Here is a 24,007-nt window from a genome sequence, read left to right as displayed (position 1 = left end):
TGACATGTATTATTATTTGTTTTTTTTAAGAATATTTTATAAATCAAGTGGTTGAATATAAATAGTATAATGAAATTAAGATTAAATTGGTTGAATATTATTTAAATTTAGTTTTTAATAAAATTAATTTTTTGGATTTAATTTATTTTTCAATTGAACTTTAAAATAGTTAGAGTTTTTTTTCTAATAAATCAGAAGATTAAAAGAATATTTTATAAATGAAATAGTATTTGATTTAAAATAAAATAATAATAAATGTATAGGCAAGAGCGTGAGGTAGTAATGAAAGGGTGGTTCCATAATCCATTATTTGTGATTGTGATGTGAGGTGGGTCACATGGCATTGTCTGGCACATGATGAGTTGTGCAATTGTCGCATCCCCATTCCCAAACTAACCTTCCTTCCTTTTTTCAATCTCTCTTTTTGGTTACAACATATTATCAGTTTTATTGATAATTAGTATTTATAAAAAAAGCTGATTAATAATCTTTAATAAAATTATTTCAACCATATTTTATTCTTAAAATTTGAATACAAGACTTTTATTTAACAAGATTAAATTCAGTATCATTTAAATTAATCACTTAATGATATTTTTTCAATCTCTGTAAACCAACCATGTACTGCATTGCACTGCCCTATGTTATTCCGTACTCACAGTACCCCTCTAGGGTCCTTTTATTTTGCCACCACTTCAACACTTTAATTTTATCTTCACCGCAACCACCGCTACGCTACATATATTATATTATTATTACACCCTATACTTTTAAATTATTGCAAAAAAAAATTTGTGTTTCCCTTGTTTATCAACATCGAATTCATCATTATAAAAAAAAAAAAAACCCATCGAATTCATCGTTAGTATCCAGATACATTGGCTCTGCGAGCATTTCTTTATTTTCTTTTTTTTCTATTAAAACTATTTTTCATTTGATACTAAAATGAACTTTATTTCTTTTGATAAATCATTTTTCAACAATTTTTTTTAGCATGATATTGATATAAGGTATTTATTATTAATCTCCTTCAAAGATCAGAAATACACAATATATGATTTTTTTTTTCTAAGATGACACAAATAATTATGGTTTGTGTGTTTTTTTTATGTATGATTAAGAATAGAATTTTAATTTTTCTAATTACACTTCAATTTTGTCATTATACAAAGTTGAATCGTATGTATGGTCAAAAGCCAATAATTTGAGAATGACAATATTTAACTGGTTTAAGGATCTATAATAAGCTAGTTAGCCCATCAATCAACAATAAAGGTATTGATTGATAATGAAAGATTTTTCTCAATCAATAATAAAACTTGTTAGTGGCGTTTTTTTTTCCATACACTAAATATTAATAAGGTATAAGTCTCTTTTAATGACGAAGTAACTGATTTGATTTATTAATAAAAAATTATTAAGACTCGTACATACATTATTTAAGTCTAGGATATATAAAGTTTTAGGTTCAATAATTGGACACAATAAAAAGATAAGGCAAGCATTTGCTATATTATTATGAAATTCAAGTTATATTGACAAAAAAAAACATTAAATATTTAGTACAAGTACGTATCCTGATTTTGTAGGACAAATATTGGAACATCCATTCTTCTCTACGAGGGTGTTTGGTTTAAAAGGGAGAATGTGAGATCCAATTGAATTGAGGTGATGTAAGAACAAATATTATAAGATAGATGTTTGTTAGAGGTTAATTGAAAGTACAATTTTTCAAAAAAAGGTGAGTCCTATGAAATAAAACTTTCACTAAAAAAATGAGATGAAATGAAATAAAAATAAGGAGAGATAAGAGACATAATGTTGAAGAAGACATAGAAAAGTGACAGAAAAAAGGAGATATGAAAATGAGTCTCTCACACCTTCAACCCATGTCTAACTCATGATGCAAAAATGCATAATCCTTATCTTTCCTTGTCCATTTTATTTTTTATTTTTTTAACTATCAAATTACGTTAGTTCAAAATTTTCATCGCTTTTACATTCTTTCATCTCTACCAAATCACTTTACTTTACATTATCTTTCATATCTTTTCATTCTTTTTCATTTTCCATACTTTCATTCCTTTTCATCCCTCTCTTACTAAACACACCCTAAGTGATAAAGGTTACACATTATAAATACTCCTCTCATGTTGCAACAAGACCTTATATGAATTTTGTATATTATCCCTTTCTGATAAAACGTTAAATCATTAGGTTTAAAAGAACAATTAAATTCTAAAAGTATTCCTACAAAACTACCTGTATATCTCTATATATTTTAAAAATTAGAAGTCAGATAAGAGTTTTTTTCTAAAATTTCATCCTCTGCACATACTTGACTATAAAAATCATTTTATCCTCCACAATCCTCTGTTAAGAAAAAGTAATTAAAAATAGATGAAAGCATCTCATACCAAACTTGTAATTGGTTGATCATGTAAAAACCCTGTTAAACACAATTCACTGAATGCAAAAGAATATCATACACTTGTGCCTAAAAAGCAAAACTATCAATAAGCCATCTAGAAATTCATTACACAAAATAACATGTACAAATGTTATTAGCCCATGTAGAAAAGCTATTCATTACAAAGAAGGGAGGCAAATTTGTGTCCTAGTATGATATAAAGCATTCATGTATGGTAAAAACGGTGTGTTAGCAACTGCACAAGTTGTTGATTCTTTTCTGTTGCTGTTTTCCTCAAACTATGTTTCAGGAGAACAAAAACCAAGCAGCTACACATCAGCCAGCTGCTATATTGTGTATACAACAGTACAACTTGTTACCTGTATTCATTAGAAGGTTTAAGCAAGTGGATCAATTTGCACATAGCCCCTCAATATAGTTATTCAACAGAGGACAGCATGGACTAAAATAATTTATGAAATAGCATAGCCACTGTTCTGCAGTTATAGACATGGTGAACCCAAAAAAAAAATTGAAAAAGAAATCCAGCTACCACAACTCTAGCATCTCTGATCTCTGTATAGATGAAGCTAATAGAGAGAAGGAAAAAACGAACCAATTAACACTATGACGGTGCTCCCTGAAAAATTACTTGCAATTCTTCACATCCAGTGTGGTTGATCAATGATCATGTGGGGGGTTTGCAGATAATGATTTCCTTATCACTGCTTCTGGGTTTTACAAATCCAGAGCATGGAAAGATACATTGAGTCAACAGGGTGTCTGTTGATTTACCTGGCCAGAACATACAACTAAACATGTTTTCTAGAATCTCCAGTCAGTTCTCTTCTTACAAGCTCCAGAATCTCAATAATCTGCAAAATTGAAGGATAATTATTGAAAAAGTTTTATATTGGGAGTTTGGAACTTATGGAGATCAAATAGCACACACTATATTTTATTCATGAATATAAAATCAACTCAATGAACCTTCTACAAGGAGAAAGACTAATTGGACAGTAAAAACTTCCGCGTGGAGCTTCATCTGTAACAATCTAATCACACACAATTCTTAGCTGGATGGTGGGATTGAGTTAGTACGCTCCCTCTACAGTCTACACAGTTCTACTTGTACACCTGCGGCGGTGATAGTACACTGACAGCTTGTCCAAATATTCTCTCATATCATATTTGATACACATAGTTGTGATTCAATTCCATGTTCATTTCATGGAATGAGGGATTCCCATGTATGTTATAAACAAAAAAACTCCCATTCCAAGTCCAAGCTACATAACATGCAATGTTTTATAACAAAAAAAACTCATATTATGCGCATGAAATAATTGCTAGATTTTCAAATCTCCAAAACCTAAAAGACAAACTTTTGGGATTTTCCTTCATTGGAGTTAGGTCAAGTATTCATTGTCTCAACACAAAAAGGAATAGTTGCTTTTAATATCCTCAAAATAATTTTACATTCCTAAGGAGAAATGATCAGGAAGATAAATAGAATCTTTATAGTATCACATACATTGGCAAATCATATGACCGACATTATACACACCTCAATTATGTACAAAGAACAAATATGCAGAAAGGGACAGATTCTCACCCCAGGGTAATGCTGCAGTATAGGTGAATAATGATCAAGCGCAATGTATATTTTTTCAAGGAGGCTAAGAAGAGTATCTACCTCATCCCCCAAAAGATCAACCTGAAACTCAAGTAAATATCCAATGTAAGTACTTTAGATCAAATATAAGTGGCCTCAATTACAAGACTGGAGCATTAAAATAGAAATTAGTTAAAAATGAAAATAATGTTCTCATGAAGTCCAGATATCTATTCAAGTTGGGAATTAGCTCTATGTCTTGGTTCACCATAATTTTCAACATAAACCTAAAAGGCTACACTCATACACAGGTCTTGATTTGCAATATACTTTTTTTTTTTCGACAGTCTCTCTCTCTCTTGTGGTGATATATCACTAGGTGTCCTCACAAGTACAACCCATTTGAACCACCCATGAGACTTTTTTTTGCCCATGAGGGCACGAGGGTTACATGACCTCTCCAATAGCTTTTTGCTTCCCTGAGATTTAACTCACATTCTCATCAGTAGTTAGACGCTAGAGCTGCTTTGCACCTAAACTAATTCCTTGTAGGTCCACAAACACTACCTAATAATGATATTCAATTGCATCAGCATGCATTGGAGCAACAACAGGTTACGTAGTTATTAACATTAACATAAAGTAAGATTCAGAAACACATAACTGTGCAATGTTTCCAATAGCAGGACAAAAAAATAAAAAACAATAATGTTTCTGATTACATACCTCTGCTTCAGCCTTTGAGAGATCAGAGGATTTTGTTTCTAGCTTTTGCTTGTACACCATACCCATGGTTTTAAGTACATTGGCTTTGTTCTTGATCCAATGGAACTCAGATCTCATGTTTTCAAGCCTGCAAAGATTATTACATATGTGACATGTTTCTGGCCAAATCACCACAAGGATTTTAAACTGAATTTTAAAAAATAACAAAATTTCAATTCAAAACTGCTTGTTGCATATAAGGAAATGAAATTGAAGCATTTTGGTTTTTTCACACAATTTTCAGGGCATTAACAGTTAACAAGACCAAGTTGAAATCAAATATAAACTTTTAACAAATATCTTTAGTGTTCACATGATAAGTTTTTCTTGTACATATAATAGATTTATATTTGACTTAAAAATTCAAAAAAGGGTTTAAAAACAAAAAATATCGAAGTTGATTGACCAAATTATTCCTTCAATCAATTAGATGCACATCACATTCAGAATAATCCAAAGCTAATTGCACACCTGATGTACTTGCTGGTTCACATAAGCTTAAACACTTACATCAATAGAAGACCACATAAAATAGCTTAAAACAGAGAAACAATCATAGATACGGTGGTTTATCATAAATTAATGTGATATTGAATAAATAAAAAAAGGACCTCAACACAATTATTGCATACCTCAAACAATTTCTTGAAATATCTTTATTTACTCTAGCTTCAAAATCAGTAATCATTGCCAACAATTTATGGATGAGATTAATGGTTGATTCCATTTGCTTCCTGCTTTCCCTTTCTTTTGCCTCAATCAGTTTTAGTGCTTCTTGTTGCTTTTGTGTAAGAGCACAAAGCACTCTTTTTTCTTCATCAGTTTCTTTAAGCTTGATCATTCTTTGTTCAAGATTTTGACGTAGCTCTTGCACTTGCTCCTTGTCTTGTTCAATTTCCTTCAAAGCTGCCACCAGGTTACCCTTAGTGACATCCAATTCTTTACTTTTCTCAGCAATTAATTTATGTTGCTGAACTATCTCAGCTCTTAAACTGTTACGCTGTTCAGAGGCAGACTCCGTTTTTTGTTTTTCTAGAACCAAAGCATCTACTATTCCTTGGATTAACTTTTCCTTTTCCTCCACTACTGATTTCATCATAAGCATTTCATATTTTAGTTTCTCTTTCTCAGCACTTTCCAATTTTAATGCTTCACCTGCATTCACCAATGTTTCTTTAAATATAATATGATTAATATCTAATTGCCCTTGCAAAATAGTTGACTCCATTTCAGCTTCCTCAATTCCCAACCCACTAGAAGCTTGAGCACTGTGGGAAGCTTCTTTGAATATTACTTCATATATTTCTTGCATGAAACTATTCTCCATATGTAATTCTTCAGTGCTGCATCTAAACTCACTCACAATATCTTCAAAGAAACATTTATATACATCCTGAATTATTGAAACTTGAGTATGTGCATCCTCTATATCATCCTTAAGCTTCTGAATGGTTTGTAACAAATTTTTCTGTGTCAGTTGTTGCTGTGACAATTTTTCCACAGAAGCAGAAAGCTGGGAAGATAGACTCTTAAATTCCTTCTTCTTATCTGATAGTGTGTCCTTCAGTTGATGATTCTCCGATTGTAAGAAGTCCAATCTATCCTTTAAACTGCTAAGAGATTCAATGTTTTCACTGAATTGATGTACTTTCTCATTTTCATCAAGGATTTCATTCAATTTTGAGATGGCATCAGGGATTTTTTTCTTCAACAGCTCAAACTCCTTGTCCTTCTTCAATGGAAAAGAAGAACCTCTTTCTTTCAAATTCAAAAGTTCCCGCCTGAGGCAAAAATTCTCTTCAGTCTTCTCTTGCACCTGAGATTCATGGTTTCTTCTCATTTTAGTAATATAAGTAACCAAATCTTCTTTAGACATGTGCTTTAGTGAGGCTGAATCCAAATTCTCAGGCTTGTTAATATTTGACTCCTCCTGTTTGCCATTTTCTTCAATAGTTGAGGGTGATAAAGGTTCTGATGAAAGCTTCACGTGGAAATGGTCAACCCTCTTATTATGACACCATTCCTCAGTATTCTCCAAGGATCCATGAGAAAGAAGGTGCCCAGTTTCAGAAACAGATAGTGTTTTAAAAATTGCATCCAATTCCTGACGCAAACTTGAGATCTCTTTATATTGGTTAAAACAATTTCTACTTTCAGAGTCATAGAGGTCCAACAGTTTCTGTTCAAACTTCTGTTGCAAACCCCAGATACCATTGCCGATCACCATCCGTTCAATTTCTGAACGAAAGTCCTGCTCCTGCTGCCATTCAGAAAGCGATGCCCTTGATAACTGATCCATATCCTCCATCCTTCTGCAGAAAGTGTCTAGGGTATCTTTAAGGCTTTCAAAAGCTTTATCGACATAAATCCATTTTTCCGGCATATTCTCCTGCAGAATACCACCTAAACCCACCAAATCAGAACCTGAACTAATTCTTCTGATGGAACTAGCCCCCCTAATTTTATTTACTTCCTTCCCGAGCTGATTTAACTGCTCATGTACTGCAATTTGAAGACTATCTACAGACATTATACATCTGTCATGCCCTACAACACTATCTGGAAACTGATGCATAGCAGCTTCATCAGGTTCATGACGATGTACCAAAGACCAGAATGTCTTAGTTTCATCTGAACCCAAACGAAACCTGTCTAGCATTTTCTTTAGCCCAACCACCTCCAATTCTTTCTGAGCAATTTTCTCAGCCGCCTGGTCCTCAACAGCATTAACCATGCCCTTAATGACAGAGTCACTCACCATCCTAGATATAGTCAACCGCTCATCGAGGTCCTCCAGAAAGGAGTCCATATCCTTAAGTATGTCAAAGTGATCGCCCACACTCGCATCGTCTTTACCATTATCGTAAATCCTGTCACCACCCTCCATAGCAGCAGAGCTCTCCATTGCCACTTTTTCCCTCTATAAACAAGAATCAGCAATTTGGGTCCATTCAAAACAAAAGCTCAAAACAAACCCTTAAATCTTACACACCACCTGCCAAAGTAGGAAACCCAAAACAATTAATAAAATTACCATACAGAGCCAGAAAAAAAAAGTTGCACAAAAAACAAAAAAAAAAAAGACATGATTCAAATTTTGAAATCAAACAAAAAATGGTACTGTGAGAGTTATGACCCACTTCCCAGAAAGAAAGAAAAAATCAAAACTTCACTCATGCCCTTTGACTGTGATAGACTTCCAAAATCATTGAGGCGGAATTCAATAACAAACACAATGAAACAGAATAAAAAATCCTTTCACTAACGTAAATTTCTGAACCAAAAATGACCCATGAGCTGAAATTTGAGGGAGAGTAAAAAAAAATCAAGATTGAGCGGCATTTAGCTGAAGGTCCAATGCAGATGAAAGGTTCTAGAAGCAGTTGAAAACTGAGAGAATGAAGGGCATGAGAAACTTACAAGAAAATCGTGTGCGGGCGCGTATGAGGTTGAATTAGCGGACAAAAGAAGGTGTTGGAGAATCCCGAGGCGACAGGAAAAATGTTTGGAGATTCACACGAGTGTACGAGGAGGCAGGGTTGAATTGTGGTAGTGGTCTTTTTTAGGGTTTAGCAGACGAAGAAGAAGAAGGTGGAAAAGTTTGCAGCTACAAAGAGAGATTTTGGTTAAGAGCGGGAGACGGGTAGGTAAAATACACCCCCGGTTAACCACGAAATTACAAGGTCACCATCTCAATAATACCCTATGTATTCATTATTATTAATTATTAATAATGCTCGTTATTATTATTAATTACTTTTAGCAGTAAGTTGACTTCACTTTTCTTAACCATTTATATCAATATAAAAAAAAATTAATTTATTGGAATATTATAATTTGGTATTTTAGTTTTTATCAACAATGTTATGATTTTATTAATGAATAATCTATAAATATTTTTATAAGTATTTGATGAGAGATATGTTTTGATATAGGGATTTAGAACAACTCATTTTATTGAACAAAAGAGTTAGACTCTTTGATGATATTTTAATTTGTATGATGTGCTGAAAAATGTTGATTTTATATAATTAAATTTGTAACAAAAATATTTTTTATTATATAAATTTATATTATTTATAATAAATAAGTATTTTAGATCTATAAATTATATTTTAAATTTATAATGAATAACTTAAATTGTGATATAAGATTATTTTTAATTATATATGATTTTTTCCAAAAAAATATTATTGAAATTTAATTTTAAAACAAGTAGTTTGAAATAAACAAGTAATTAAAAATATAAAGTATTCAAATAAAGATAAAATAAGAGTAACTTAAAATAATTGGGAGAAATTTGTTGCCTAGTCGTGAGGATAGTATGCATGCAAAATGTAGTCCAAATGGAAAAAAACAAAAAAAGAAGTCTAATTGAGAAAATGCATTTGTTTACCTTGAGAAAATATTTTTTATTTTTATTTTATATCCTACTTTTAATTATGAATTTGTCGCCTATCTTGTTTTCAGTTTGTTTCTTATTTTTAAAGATTTGTAAAAACAATTTCTATGTTTCATATTCAAATTTTTAAAACTAGGGAACATATTATGTACGTAAAAAAAACTAGGAAACCTATTAAAAAATACTTTGGTAATTGAAATTTAAATAGAAAACAAAGCAAACGTACTCATCTCATCTTCCAAATTATATATTTTAATCTACAATACATACGTATATTTGAGTACTTTTCCTTAAAAAATATTATATTTAAATACTCATTATAAAGAAAATTAGAACATTTTATTTTCAACTTAATCAACGATCTTGAAGAGGATTATTTCTTATAAAAAAAATACATATAATATTTATAAAAAATTACATTATCAACCAATAAAAAAGCATAATTATTTTAATATAATTATTATAAAAGTTAAATTATTACCGTACATACATACGCAACAATTTAACATTGAATAACTATAAAAATTAAGTTATTAAAAAATAAAATTATTTACTTTCAATTTTTTCAAGGACAAATTTTGAATTTACTCAAAATTAAGAGTTTAGTGGATATATAGTGTAAAAAAATTACATTATCATACACAATAATTAATGTTAATATAACTTTTAAACAAATTTTATATAAATCAATAAATTTATGATACACAATAATTATAAAAGTTAATTCTGACGTTTTATTATTTAATATAACACAAACGAATTATACTTATAAATAAGAATATGTTAAGCATCATATCACGAAAAAAAGTAATTCTTAATAATGTCTCTTGTCTATAAGGTGACAAGGATATCAGTTCTGTTACAAGAACTATTGGGAATACTTAGCTGAAAGATGAAAGAAACTCACATTAAAGTGAATCAAATTTTTAATTAAATTCATTAGATTATATATCATTTCATTATAATAATAAAAGTTAAAGTGATAGAGAATATGTGTTGCCCACTTTGTTTGTATATGGCCATTGACTAACTAAAGTTGTAAAATTTGATTATACTTTTGTTCGTTGCGATTCGTTGGTTGGATTCCATCTGAAGAAATGTTTTTTTGGGAAGAAATGAAAGTGATAGTCATTATATAGCTGTCTAGCAACCCATGCTTATCCTTTTCCCTTCAAAGTTCAAAGTATATTTAAAGCATTTTTGTCACTAAAACACTTGTCGTTAAAACAAAAAATGAAGCCAATTTCAATACTTAAAGTCAATTGAAATATCTTTAAGTTGTGAAAATAAGTGTGTTTAGACTGATTGTGAATAAGTAGTTTATTTTAAGATGTAAACTATACAAAATAAGTTTTATATTTATATATAAGAGATAAAAATGTCTTTAAACTAATTTGTTTCATTTGATTTTAAGAAAATCATATTTTATAATAAAAACACAAAAAATATAAAAATTATTTGTACTAGTTGTCTTTGTGAACAAAATAATTAACTAATTAATTAACTGTAGAAAATAAAATGAAAATTTTAACTAAAAATAGTTTATTAACTTTCAATAATCATTTTTATAATTTTGTTTATCGTGAAAATAATATTTCCGTTATTGATATCATAATCTTTTATCGTGATTCAAATTATACTAAACAAATTTAAATACATCAATATTTTTTTTAGTAATGAAAAAAGTGGCAATCCAATCTTAAGTCACAGTAAGGTTTGATTTTAATTATGAGAATGCTTGGAAGAAATGAGAAAGTATGTTCTACACTTCTATTGGATAACGGTTCTTTATCATATTATAGAAGTTATGCATCGTGTATATAAATGTTTGTAGTTAGATTAGATGTGCTCCATTTTATACTATCTTGAGAAGGCAAGTTGAGAGAAAGGGCATACTAAATATTTTGTTAATTAATTATTGCAAAGAAAATGGTGACCAGAAAAAAAAAATTAAGAAATCCCAACGTACCAATCAAGTGTCCCACAAGACATGCATAGCAATTATTTGTTTAACAATCATGCCCACCAGCATTATCCTCATGTTCCATTCTGTTGGCTTATGTCTCAAATTTCAATTCCCAACTTGGGAGAAAAAGTTTTTGGAGGGGTAAATCAGTAAAATTTCACTGCCTGATTTCTGGTGAATTTTAAGATGTAATTCTGAATCTGATCTAATAATAAGTGTATCACATTATCATTAACTTATTGCTATTTTTTAATAATTTTTTATTATCACTATTATATTGTGTCACACATTATTTATTAATTCAACCCAACATCAACACAAAAAAAGTTTGATTACCATTAGTATTATTTAAAAAATTCATTTTCCAAAAGTTTGGACTAATTTAAAGAAATACTATATTTTATAAAAAATTTGAAAAGATTGTCACACTTAGTTTAATTGGTCTAAGTTCTTAAGTAAGTTAATAAGTATATAATTTTAAAATAGTATAATAAAAATTTAACTCAACAAAATAATGATAATGTATTGTTTTTTAACAAATAAATAAGAGCTTCTTTTTTTAGTTTTAATTATATTAAAATTAATTTAAGAATATATTTTTATAATATGATAATGACAATAACAATACCTAGTGATAATCATAACCATGTCAATAATGATAAAGATGGTCAAGAAAAAAACTAAGTGCAATACTACAGGGGTATCCGCCCCCATAAAATGCAAAAACTTCCTAACATTTATAGGCAACTTTTTTTTCCATCGCCCTTCCTCTTCTAATAGTCACTTTATGTATTTTATTTTATTTGCTTATGAGACAACCCACCAATTATAGGTTGAGAATATCACACATTTATATTTTTCATTATTTTTTCTTTTCAACATCTATTTTTACTTTTGCTTCCCTTTAATTTTTTTTAAACAAATTAACTATTCGCGTTTCAAGTTTTAAAAGAAAATAATGTCCTTTATTTTTTCTTCACCCCTTTTTTATTAAGTGTTAAATTTTCATCCCTTAATAATTTTTTGGTTTGATTTTGGTGACATACCAATGTTGTTGGTAGTGGTAATTCTAGTAACAATTATGATTGATAGTATTCATGTGCAAAATAATGATGACAATGATAATAATAATAATAATATATTAGTGGTGATATTTCTAAGAGTCATTTTTAAATATAAGAATGTAATTTTTTAAAATTAAAAATTAAATTTATAATTCTTATTTGTTTTCAAAACAAATGTAAGAATATTTTAAAATTAAGTTAAAAAAATTATCTCAACTCTATTTTTATCAAACATATTTTATTTTGAAAATATATTTGAAAATAAAAAATAAAAAACTCACAATCATTCAAACGGTTCCTAATAATCTTTTTACCAGATCTAAAACTTAGCTTTTTTAATAAGTTTTTTCTTTACAAACAAACTTGACATATGTTATTAAAAAAATTTAGATATAAGTCAAGTCGTGCCTAATATGGGTTAGACAATAAGGTCCAAATGATAGTATTTAAAATATTTTCATCTTTATACACTAAAGAAGATATTCTATGTCAATACAAATTGTTGTGTCCCATGTTGTACCTAACACATGTGATATGATATCAACCTATTATTATCAGGACCGACTCATACCACGTGCATACATGACACCGTATTTTCATCTATATATAATAAAAAATGTTTAACTTTTATGAATTTAGTGATGCTACACTTAGTTTTTTTTTTACACAGTACATTGATATCTTTTTTTGTTACTTTTATTTTTAAAAAAATTGTGTTTGACTTTCATTTAAAAATAAGAAAAAAATGTGTTGTTTTTTTATAAAAAAAAAAGTGCAAGAAGTCACAAAGTAAAAAAAAAACTAATCAATTGTTTCTTAATCATGTGGTTATGAGTATGATTTATAATTTGTGTGTATGGAAAAAAACATATATTAAAATATATCAATTCTTTAAACAGATTTCAATACATTAAAGAAATAATCATTGATTTTCACCCAATGCCTTGGTTCACACAAAAAAAATAATCATTTTAAATCAAAGAAAAATGAAATATAATTATTAATATAATTTATGTAATTTATAGTTACAAAAACTTCAAGGAAAGAAGGATTTTATCAACATAGTATCTAATATTTTTTTATATTGTTTATTACTATTAATTAAAATTTATTAAATTATAAGAGATTTACTAGGTAGGAAGTGGGGATGCTCATGGCCTTGTCTCACCAATCTAACCCGATTAAGGAACTTTTTATAGGTTTGTGTTTAAGAAACAATATCTTATATTTTGAGGATAACTTCATGCTATACTTTGAGTCATCTCAACCTGAACTAATATTATATATTCTTTTAAAGAAGCATAATTCTTTAATTATGGATTGATAATATAATTTATTAATTTAATAAATAATGTTTTGTCTAATATTATATTATATCAATATAATTTATCTTATATTGTAAATTATGTAGTATAACTTAATTGTGATTGCATAAATCTTTAATTCTATGATTTAGTTATATATGATGTTAAGATTAATATATCTTGTCAACAAGTCAGGTTAATTAAGTATTGTCTTAAATGTTGTTTGGTCTTGATCAAGTCATTTTGAGTTCATAAAATTGACTGTATCAAATTTACAAATTTCAAGAATATTTAAATAGATCAATTTATCACAACCCATCCACTAACACCTTTAATAAAGAAGTGAAATTTATAAAAATAATTAATTTTAATAAATTAAATATCAGTCACTACCGAAGTATATTCAAAATAATGTGTTACTAGTAGTTTTTAGAATAATCTAAACCCTCCTACAAATCTTTCCTGACATTAATGGTCTTTTTGTTTAAGTGAAAAGGAGAATAAAAGATTTAGAATATGTTTTGGATTTTCGGTGAGAAGATCTAAAAGTTTTCAAACTTTAATTCAAACATCCTTAATTAGTAGGAAGGAATGCAAACTATAAAAAAAATGATTATTTTCATTGTTTGAAAGGACCTTAACAAAGAAAGAAAAGAAAATAAACATGTGATGAGAGTCATATCCAGAGATGACTTCCTTCAAAATTGAAAAGTTAATCAAGTAAGAAGGTTATTTTAGATTAAAAAAAAAAACACAAGTAGTCTTATCTATGTTACATTTCATTTTTTAAAGAGATTTATATTATTTTATATACATATTTGTTTACTTTCCTATTAGTTGCTCACACACCAAACAATCCAAGTATCTAACATATTATCACACTTTTCATTTTTGTTCACTTCCTTCCTTAAACCAAACATGTTATAAATTAATGTATTTACTTTTTATTCAACATTTCTATAAAATTAAATAGGAAGATGAAGTTGGAGTATTTTGGATTACATTTTTTTAACAGGGAGTGTTCCATCACAATCTATCCTTAATCGCAAAGGAATGGAAAAAATTGAAAAGCCGAAAAGGTTGAAAGGCACCTCGTGAGAGTTGCCATCATACAACGTTTTTGCAAATCCATGAATATATGCCAAACTTTTCGAGAGGTGCCAATGTGCCATCATCCAACGTGCTATGGAATCCAAAGTTTTTTTTTTTTTTGTTTCTGAGGATAACAAAGCTTTTTTGGGTGATAGAATGACAGAATCCGAGGTTCAATGTGCTAGTATTATATGAGGATAACTTTTCAAGTGACTAAGCGACTACGATGAACCATGCAGTGTTTGTATTTTTGTCAATAGCAACTAATAAGGTTTATATTTCGCCGGTTCGAATCTCCTAACAAAAGTTAATATTTATCGATGAAAATAAGATTTATACTTTGGTGCTTGTATGTGTCACGGATTTTCAATTTAGCTTCAATACGTAAAAATTTATCAAATCTGTCCTCATACATGCTTATCTTGTTTAATGTCTGCTATCATATATAGTAGTATAAGTTAGCACTTAGCAGTAAAGTTTCTAAGAGACTGCCATTAAAGCTATAAAGAGAATAAACATAAAATTTATATTTTTCATTCATGATGATAAATAAATTTGAATATACTTATATAATCCTAAATAATGTCAATCAATGAATAATAATTATTCAAGTGTCAACATTATGTTATTCTAACAAATATAACCAAAACTATAATTTAATTTAATTTATTTGTAAAAGATATGTCTAACTCCATCCTACATAGTCCTTTAACTATTTAGGTTTAAGGGTTTATTTAGGTTTCTCTAAGTCCATCCTAACATCTTCGTTCACAAATCACAATCATTTACATTTGTTTAATCCTTGATTATTTTGGTTTAAAAGATAACGTATGTTTGACAAAAATTAAAGTGAGAAATAAAATCACTTTTTTTTTTTAATTTTTTCTCAGTAATTAAAAGAAAAGAAGCATTTATTTCTTTAAAATTAAATTGAACCAAACACGTGTTTAACACATGTTTAGTACACAAAGTGGACAGAGATATAAGATAGGTTGAGAGATTAAAAAAGAAGAAAAATACTTAGGGTTCGATTTCTTCCACTAACTAAAACTTACAAACTAACAATTAACATTGCCCATAAAATAAAAAGTACACGAAGAAGACAGCATGTTGAATAAAGAATAAGAACAAGAGAGGGGGAGAAAGAATGTGTGCGGTTACTAAATTTTCAGAGATACAAAATTGTACTCAATTAATGTGTCACTCAATGAATTGATCAACATTTTCACATGAGGCCGTATACCTGAGGAATCATTGCAATATTGGTATTATGGATTCAAGCCATTCTTCATCTTTGGCATTAAGAAACATATGTTGAAGCATGCATTGGTTGTTTAAGGGCCAATGGAAGTATGGTATATTCAAAGATTACTATGCAAAGATTGCAGCTGAGACATAACTTCTTTTCTGACTTGGTCTCTTCTTATTTTCCCTGTCGTGGTGAGTTGAAATGGCTTCCTCCATACAATAAACGTTTTTGGTATCTTAAACCTGAAAGGAGAATCAAAAGAAATCAGCACTAATCCACTGCTACATATTTGCTTCCCTCAACCAAAGTAGTATCTTACATATTTAACAAACATGGATTTTAGAGAAACACCTGCTTAAATGATTTTCTAAACAATATTGATAAAGATTCTTTCTAGATAGGAGAAACTCTTCATTTGAAGCAGACAACTGCTCTGACCATTGCCAATTTTCCCTTAGTTGGATACATGCTGCTACCATCTCTGTCAGGTGAGCATCTGGGATTCCCACAACAACAACACTTGCAATCCCTGGATGTTGTTGTAGAATTGCCTCAACCTACTTCAAACAAATAATATATTCACACTTCTATGGAGTTGTAAATACCATAAACCAAGTAAGATAAGCATTTAACTGAGCAAAAGAAACAAGAAACGATGAACTTCTGACATGCAAAGTAGAAATGTTTTACATTACTTGTATGTGTCTGAAATTTTATTAAAACATTGGTTGAAATGTTGTCTTTAAATATCCATCCTGTGATCAATGAATATTGGACATCACACAGTGAGCATACTTGAAAAGTATAGCCTATAGTTGAATGGATTTGTGATGGGTGAAAACATTTCAACTCTTCATAAAAGTTTATAGTTTGAATAAGCATGATACTTCATGAATGGAAAGGAATAAACAATTGTAAGTTGTAACACTTCATGAAAAAGGTAGGTCTCATTTTCGCTTTCTTTAAAAAGTTTGAGTAAGAAGAGGTGGAAGACTCTATCCTATAATTAAATTTATTTAGAAGCATTCAAATGGATTCGAATTAACTAGGAAACAATGGCATCACAAGGTAAGTACCATTAACCTTTTTTTATTATGTTGGTGTCTTATTCATGATATGAGAACTATGATTCATAATGTACGAAAAAATGTGTCCCTTTTTAAGGATAAAAATTGTAGTAATGCAGCATGTTCTTTTGGTTTAAATTTGTTCTTTATGATAAGGCCAACATGTAGTGACACTTCTATTACCTCTTCAGGGTAAATGTTCTCCCCACCACTCTTGATTCGACCATTTGTTCGACCAAGGAGCCACAAATTACCATAATGATCAATTGATCCAATGTCACCTGTGTCAAGCCAGGCTTCATTATTCGGATTTAATGGATTTGTGAGAGTTTGGTCCCAATACCTTAGCATTATATGTGGTCCTCTAGTTAGAATTCTCCCAATGTGACCAGAAGCATCTGCACTTATCTTTAGTTCTATATGTGGTGCAGCCTTGCCAACACAAACACCTTGTTGCTGGTGAATGAGCTTTGATCCTGCCACACCAAATGCTTGAAGGGACTGGCTTGTTGTTTCATGCATTGGCTCATAGAGTGTCAGGAATGTCAATGAAGAACATGTCTCTGTCATCCCTTTGATAAATGAAACAGACAAAAAACTATAAGACCAGTAAATTTCCATCTATTATACACAAGACACAGAAATTTTAAAAAGGTCAAATTTCACTTGTCTTCATACTTTTTAAATTCTTGTCTTTTTAAATTTCACTTGTGTTGAGTAAACATATAAAAATAAAATAAAAAGGCGAAAAGGGCAAGATGTTTGACTTGTCATAGCAAAAAAGCAGGAACATACATTCTTCAATGTAGACTTAAAACTGTTTGTTAGTTTGTTTTTTCCTTTGTTAAGCTAATCTTCTCCAGCTTTCTGTTTTACCATACATTTTTAGTACTACATAGAATAAAGGAGGATCTTAATAAAAGAAGGAATTAAAGTAGTGGGAACAGGTGCAAAGGATTTCAGTTTCTAGGCACATCTAATTAATAGGTCTTTCAATAATCAGTGACTTGCTTTAATCTCTTAATAAGAAATTAAGGATATCATTTGATTTTGGCTTCCAATATGGTTCGTTCAATCATTTCACAGTTGAACTGATCACTTGAAGCATGTCTCCAATTTGTTTATTCATAGGTCCTGTTGCAAATTACTTCTTCTCATTATGTTATTGATTGTTGGATACAAATTTGGCAATTCCCTCAAAGTTCTTTTCTTCCTTTTCTTTCTTCTCCAGTATTTCTTTATCAGCTCTCTCTTTAGATGTCTACTTATATCTTTTTCTTCAGCTAGTTGCACAGGTTTTCTTATTCTTATTTTGTGGATTAAACTATCTGTCAACCTAAAAGCACTTACATGTAAAAATATGTTCGTGTATATGTGATTTCACATGTAAGCTTTTACAATCTAAAATTAGTCAATAAAGTTTCTTTTAGCCAACATTGGGATAAGAGAGACCTACCATAAGCTGAAATAAGTTTAGCTTTGTGGAAGAATATGCTAGTGTCCTTGATGAGCTCATGTGAGAGGCTTCCACCCCCATTAAGAATTTTCTTGACAGTGTCTCCCCCTTGCCAGGTCTCTTTGTGCCTAAATATATTAAAACGTCAAATGAAGACTAAGAATAATTGTAAAACAACATATTTCTAAACTCTGATACTTGGTTTTTACATAAGGTAAGAGAACAAAACATTTACACAGAAGACAGAGTTTGCCCCACAAAAATGACAACTTTAGGACATTGTTTAGTATAAAATAGTAAGCCTGTGATAACAGTGATGAAATATGTTGAGCAGGTAAAATAATATTTCGTTTTACAGTAGGTAAATTATTGGAATGCTAATTTAGCAATAATTTATTTTATAAATTAAATTGCTCTTAGATAAAATATAATGTGATAATCTTTGTTACAGAAAAAGGACAAAGTTTAGTTCCTATTTGACACTGGAATATACCTAATTATAGAAATCAGACTAGCCATTATTGCAGGAACTGTGATAAAAGATGTCACCGCATATTGCTCTATGGCATCAACAGCGGATTCTGCATCAAACTTTGGCATCAAGACATGGCAACCTCCAACCATAAGCATGGTCATGGCAGATGACAAGCCACCAATATGGAATAATGGAGCAGTATGCAGATAGACCTGTTACAGAACAAATGGCATAACATGGAGAACTTAATTATCCTTCAGCTGTTTCAGCTGGATTTACCATGTAACTTGCACGCCTGTAAAATCTTGGGATCCGAGATGAGCAAATCACTTTAGAATGTAAAGTGAGAATCTCAGTCTTTGATGAGAAAATTAACAATCAATATTACGTGCACATACTTAACAAATCATGAATGTGATATCAATAATTGAGTTTCTCATCAATGATTGAAATTGCTTACTTTATCTTTGCTCACTTAAGAGGAGCCAAATCCAAAATCTTAATATTGATAGCCTTGTGTAACACAGAATGACATACATCATCCTCATTGTAGCCAACTATGGCAATCTTGGCTAGGGATTGTATGATCAAAGCTCCATGACTAAGGGTGACTCCCTTAGGCTTTCCCGTAGTTCCTTGAGTCAAGAACACAACAATTTCAGGAAACAAAAAGAGGAGATATATGTGATTAAAAATAAACACCCATATAGTAATATTTAAACAGTAGCACATACACTAGTACTAAAAAGTCATGCCAGTGGCGTTGAAAGCAACCTCCTTAAATCATATATTTCAAACTCCTAATTATTTGCAACTAGCCTTTCAAAAACATTTATCTTCAACTAGCATGTAAACAGAAATTTTGGAAACATTGAATATTTCTTTTACTAAAAGTCTAGAACTAAAATCAAATTGGCCACAATTTTTAAGTTTATTGAACAAACTTTAACTTAAAATCTTACAGCTCTTTTTTTCATTTAGTACCTTAAAAAGTCAATCAGCTCCATTACATTTATTCACATAGCACGCATAAATCAACCTTAAAATGTAAATTCCTCTCAGTTAAAGAAGTTTCTATATCTTAAAGGGAACAAATATTGCATCCATTAGTTACTTTCAACAATCATATAAATTCTATTTTAACAAATATTTGACCCAGTAAATTATTCAATCTAGCTTGCAAATTAATTCATTACACGTGCATAGTTTGAGATAGTATGGAAATGGAGTAAACTGACTGAGAATCTTGAACCTGAAGTAAAGCATATTATGACAGCGCCTTCAGGCGCCCAGGAGTAGTCAAATGGTAGAAGTTTTACAGGATGCCTCTTAAGCATTTCAGCAGTTAACACTGCAAAGAAGTAAAAGCAGTGAGTTACAAGAATCGTTCAAGGGAAAAAAAAGGTTTCGTGTATAATTTTTACAATGGTGTATAATGTTCATACCATTCCACTTAGTAAAATCCGAGGAAGGGGAATCCAACAAAATATGCCACTTCAGAGATGGAACATCATTTTGCTGGAGTTTTGAGTACCTTGCGTAACTGCTCTCATCAGTCACTAACATCAATGGGTTCACTGCATTGATTGCTAATCTTGCCTCTTCAAAACTCTGCAGGAGAAAATACTTGTTAAGCATAACTTTATTATGATAAGTATATGAAATATATAGTTTGTGGGAAAAGACAATGTCTAGATGAAATAACAAAAACAAGAAGGCTGAAAACATATTAAGGTAAATAGGAAGTGGTGTGTGGTGAGCTAGAGTAATTATGTGCAAAATGAATGAGGAGGAGGTCAATTGAACATGGCTCTAAAATGCCATATTAGCATGAAGATGGTTTTATGATGGTGTTTGTCAAAAGAAATACTAAGGCCAAAGATATGCAATCTAGTCTACAGAAAAATTACTCACCCAGCGATAGTTCAGAGGAGCAGCTATTCCTCCAACAAATGCAATGGCTAATAACCACTCCAGATACCTTTCACTGAAAAAAGAAAAAAAAAAAAACTTTATCTATCATCCATAAAATCATTGATGAACTAGCAATAACTAGATTGTTTCATAGGATAGGATCATGTGTTTATAGATTACACAACAACAACAAATCCTTACTTCACAGTTTACAATTTCATGTACTTCTCACTCTCTTAGTACAACAATATTTGTTGCAAGGGAGTTACTGCCTCTTAGGGGAGTTGGGTAAGCCCATAAGAAATATTAAGAAACAAGGAAGACATGAATAAGCATTTTAATATTTTAAATTACAGAGTCTTTGCATTAACAGAGAGAAAAAAAAATGCAGGTGAAATTGCTCGTAAGACATAAATACATATACCTATCTCGAAAACATTCCATTATAGACAAGGATAAGAAGCAATACAGTACACCTATTGATTTTTTTAATATTGTTTCATTATCAAGTACAATCTGATACCATTCTCAATAAATAAGTCGGCTCCTCTTTTGTTTTCAGGTTCAACAAAAAATAATAAAAAATGTCAATCAGAAGTTTGAAAAACTATAAAAAGAATCAGAAGTTGGAAAAAATTGTATTTGTAGTTGTAGACATTTCACATTATAAATTTATTGCTTTGTTTGACCTTAATTAGGAAAGACTCGTGTGCCCACATCATCATCATCTCAAACTCTCAGCACATAGCACCGGAAGGGAACCGGGGGAGGAAATTGAAACTAGAAGAGAAGCATAACCAAATGTTGTACTTGCTCCAGAAAAGAAAGTACATAAAGTTCCACCCCTCATATTCTTTTAATATGAAATAATTTAATTTTATAACAAGATGTATTACAGTTTTTTTTATTGATAAATGACAATCTCTTTCTTAATTTTCTTTAACTATCAAATCAATCTTATAATTTTTAAAATATATTACTATTAATTAAATGAGTTTCATGACTTAAGAACCACATTAAATTACTTATTTTTGTCGAGGTGACATTCATAACAAATTGTTTGAAACATAATATAGAGTCATTTATATATTTTTAAAGGGATAACTCAAGGGGCTTCAAAGATTGAGAAAAGTGGTTTATATGCATGATTGATTAAATAAACTTCATCATTAAAACTTGTAAAAGAAAATTCTAAGACAAAACAAAAGGTACCTATTGTAAGCAGAGATGGCAACCACTTGACCAGGTGTGAGCCCAAGGTGGAGTAGGCCTTGTGCCAAGGACAACACTTCCTCCGCCAACTCTTGGCCGGTCTTGTGGCGCTTTTCGGCAATTATGACTGAAAAATGTCGCCGGAAGTTCAGCAAGCCACTCAGACATTGGCAGATATGAGAGTGGGAATAGTTAGCCATGAAATGAAAGTGAGGAGTTGTTTGAATTAAATGCATGTTAGTGTTCTCCTAATTAAGAGAAATTATTACTTGTTTGGACCTTAGCTTTCTTATCTCCTTATACACTAATTTGTCATATGCTTATCATCAGTATCACCATGTGTCACCTTTCTATTGGTAGGTCAAAAATTTCTCGATTCTATTGTATTTTCTTTTCATACTTCTAAGTTCTAACATTGATGAATGTGTCAGATGTTCGTTAGGACTTACTACGTAGTTACCTATGTACCCATTTTATTGGTCTAAAGAAAATTTTGGTTTTATAAAAAAAATTTAAGCTTTTGTTTTGGTTAAATTATAGTACTACTTTTGTTTCTCTATTTATTTATGAAATTTATTTTTGGTACTTATTTTGGTTTATTACTGAGTATCAATTTTTATCTTTTCCTTTTATAAGGAATGTCTGTGTTTATGAAAAAAATATAAAAAGTAAAACTTAAGTTAGACATAATTATAAGGATAAAACATATATATGTTAGAAAAAACAAACTTGTTTTAATTTAGCCTTTATTTTAATATTTGTTAGAAAAAACAAACTTGTTTTAATTTTGTGACAATGACTCGAACTAACCTATATTTGACCAGGTTGAGCATTTAATTTTGCCGACGATATCATCCAAGAAAAGAAGTTTCCTTAAATGGCTAAACTCAACCCATAGTCACGTCTTTAATATCTGTTACTTAATTAAGTCTTTTGTTGTATTTTGTAGAATAAATTATTTTTAGTAACTATTTGAAAGACACATTGTTTATATATTAGTTCTCATCAAAATTTTAATAGACTTAATGTGTGTCACAACGAACTAATGTTTGTAAACTTGATTTCATTAATTTATCGTAGTTTTATAAATTTTATTTTGATTAAAAATGAGTTTACTAAAAATTGGTTTATGGCTGAATACTTTTATTTAAAATGTAATTTTGACATGATTCATATTGTTTGGACAGTTTTGATAAAAAGATGAATGTATAATTATAGTATTTTTGACATACTGTTAATGTAAAATTTGTATCGCATTAATTAATTAAAAATGATCTTAAATACATTTTTTAAGTTTTTTTGTCAGCACATTTTTTTAAGTAATTAGTACAAAAATTAATAATATCCTTAGTGAATAATATCTCTCATAACATAGTCGAGCTTAATAACATAACATCCTGTAATTTAAGAAATTTACCTTTCAAATTTTTTATTATTGTAGTATTTCCAAAATTAAAAATACTTATTCAAACACTAAAATTTTAGTTTTAACCCCTTTTTTGTTAGTTTTTTTTTAATTATATAAAGGTGAGAATTATTTTCAATTTTATTTTTCTACGTTACAATAATTCTATCAAGATAATGAGATAAAAAGATAAGACATTACTTGGCATGGCATCAAAATTTGTATATATAAGTATTTGTGTGAATTCATCATGACTGTTGTTAATCATATCTAAGTTGATTAAGTATAGATGTGGGGATTATTTAACTTTTTAATTGGTGTTGGGAATGAGAATGTCATTATCAATTTTATATCGGTCTCGGTACCCGTTATTAAAATTTTATTTATTATTTATCAATTTTATTTTAAAATTTTTACATAATTTAAGATATTTTTATTGATGATTTTTTAGATAAATAGGTTATAATGAATTTATTAATATATAAGTATTTAAAAATAAATGTGTAATAATCAATTTATTTTTTTTAAAATCATATTTTCAATATAATTATTTTAAAAAAACTTATTTTATAAATTTGAACCGAGACCAGTGAGATACGTTGGATAGTCGG

The 24,007-nt window shown here is 29.6% G+C and overlaps 2 protein-coding genes across 4 annotated transcripts; both read right to left on the bottom strand.

Moving 5' to 3' along the window:
* Positions 1 to 2,551: 2,551 nt before the first annotated feature.
* LOC100790872 (WPP domain-associated protein) lies at positions 2,552 to 8,465 on the bottom strand. 2 transcript variants are annotated; one of them, XR_415822.4, is made up of 6 exons: positions 8,211 to 8,465; positions 5,423 to 7,785; positions 4,752 to 4,878; positions 4,026 to 4,127; positions 3,027 to 3,285; positions 2,552 to 2,790 (listed from the first exon to the last, which is right to left on the bottom strand). XR_415822.4 is itself a non-coding variant. In XM_006586777.4 (5 exons), exons 2-5 carry the CDS (start codon positions 7,693 to 7,695, stop codon positions 3,223 to 3,225), a joined length of 2,565 nt encoding a protein of 854 aa, XP_006586840.1. In that variant the 5' UTR covers positions 7,696 to 7,785; positions 8,211 to 8,465; the 3' UTR covers positions 2,552 to 3,222. The 2 variants fall into 2 exon arrangements, 1 of the variants encoding a protein (XP_006586840.1); XM_006586777.4 differs by having other exon boundaries at positions 2,552 to 3,285.
* Positions 8,466 to 15,626: 7,161 nt separating this feature from the next.
* LOC100787691 (2-succinylbenzoate--CoA ligase, chloroplastic/peroxisomal) lies at positions 15,627 to 22,257 on the bottom strand. Of its 2 annotated transcripts, XM_003535038.5 has the most exons (10): positions 21,992 to 22,257; positions 20,780 to 20,852; positions 20,311 to 20,476; positions 20,118 to 20,216; positions 19,403 to 19,500; positions 18,884 to 19,077; positions 18,391 to 18,518; positions 17,118 to 17,506; positions 16,219 to 16,424; positions 15,627 to 16,109 (listed from the first exon to the last, which is right to left on the bottom strand). In XM_003535038.5, exons 1-10 carry the CDS (start codon positions 22,225 to 22,227, stop codon positions 15,980 to 15,982), a joined length of 1,719 nt encoding a protein of 572 aa, XP_003535086.2. In that variant the 5' UTR covers positions 22,228 to 22,257; the 3' UTR covers positions 15,627 to 15,979. The 2 variants fall into 2 exon arrangements, with proteins under 2 accessions (XP_003535086.2, XP_006586839.1); XM_006586776.4 differs by lacking the exon at positions 15,627 to 16,109 and having other exon boundaries at positions 16,291 to 16,427.
* Between the last annotated feature and the right edge of the window lie 1,750 nt (positions 22,258 to 24,007).

This window comes from Glycine max, chromosome 9, assembly GCF_000004515.6.
Source record: "Glycine max cultivar Williams 82 chromosome 9, Glycine_max_v4.0, whole genome shotgun sequence".
Lineage (NCBI taxonomy): Eukaryota > Viridiplantae > Streptophyta > Magnoliopsida > Fabales > Fabaceae > Glycine > Glycine max.
Note: the sequence above shows the minus strand (reverse complement) of the source record. Positions and strands in the feature narration are given on the sequence as shown.

What these genes read in the sequence shown, in the direction of transcription:
- LOC100787691 (XM_003535038.5), bottom strand. Translation starts at nt 22,227, where the DNA reads ATGCATTTAATTCAAACAACTCCTCACTTTCATTTCATGGCTAACTAT. An exon ending in CTCCTCTGAACTATCGCTGG is followed by an intron (nt 20,477 to 20,779) that starts GTGAGTAATTTT and finishes TTTCTCCTGCAG; the next exon opens with AGTTTTGAAGAGGCAAGATT. An exon ending in TTAGAAAATCATTTAAGCAG is followed by an intron (nt 16,110 to 16,218) that starts GTGTTTCTCTAA and finishes TTCTCCTTTCAG; the next exon opens with GTTTAAGATACCAAAAACGT.
- LOC100790872 (XM_006586777.4), bottom strand. Translation starts at nt 7,695, where the DNA reads ATGGAGAGCTCTGCTGCTATGGAGGGTGGTGACAGGATTTACGATAAT. An exon ending in ATTTCAAGAAATTGTTTGAG is followed by an intron (nt 4,879 to 5,422) that starts GTATGCAATAAT and finishes TAATCTTTGCAG; the next exon opens with GCTTGAAAACATGAGATCTG. An exon ending in TCTCAAAGGCTGAAGCAGAG is followed by an intron (nt 4,128 to 4,751) that starts GTATGTAATCAG and finishes CTTGAGTTTCAG; the next exon opens with GTTGATCTTTTGGGGGATGA.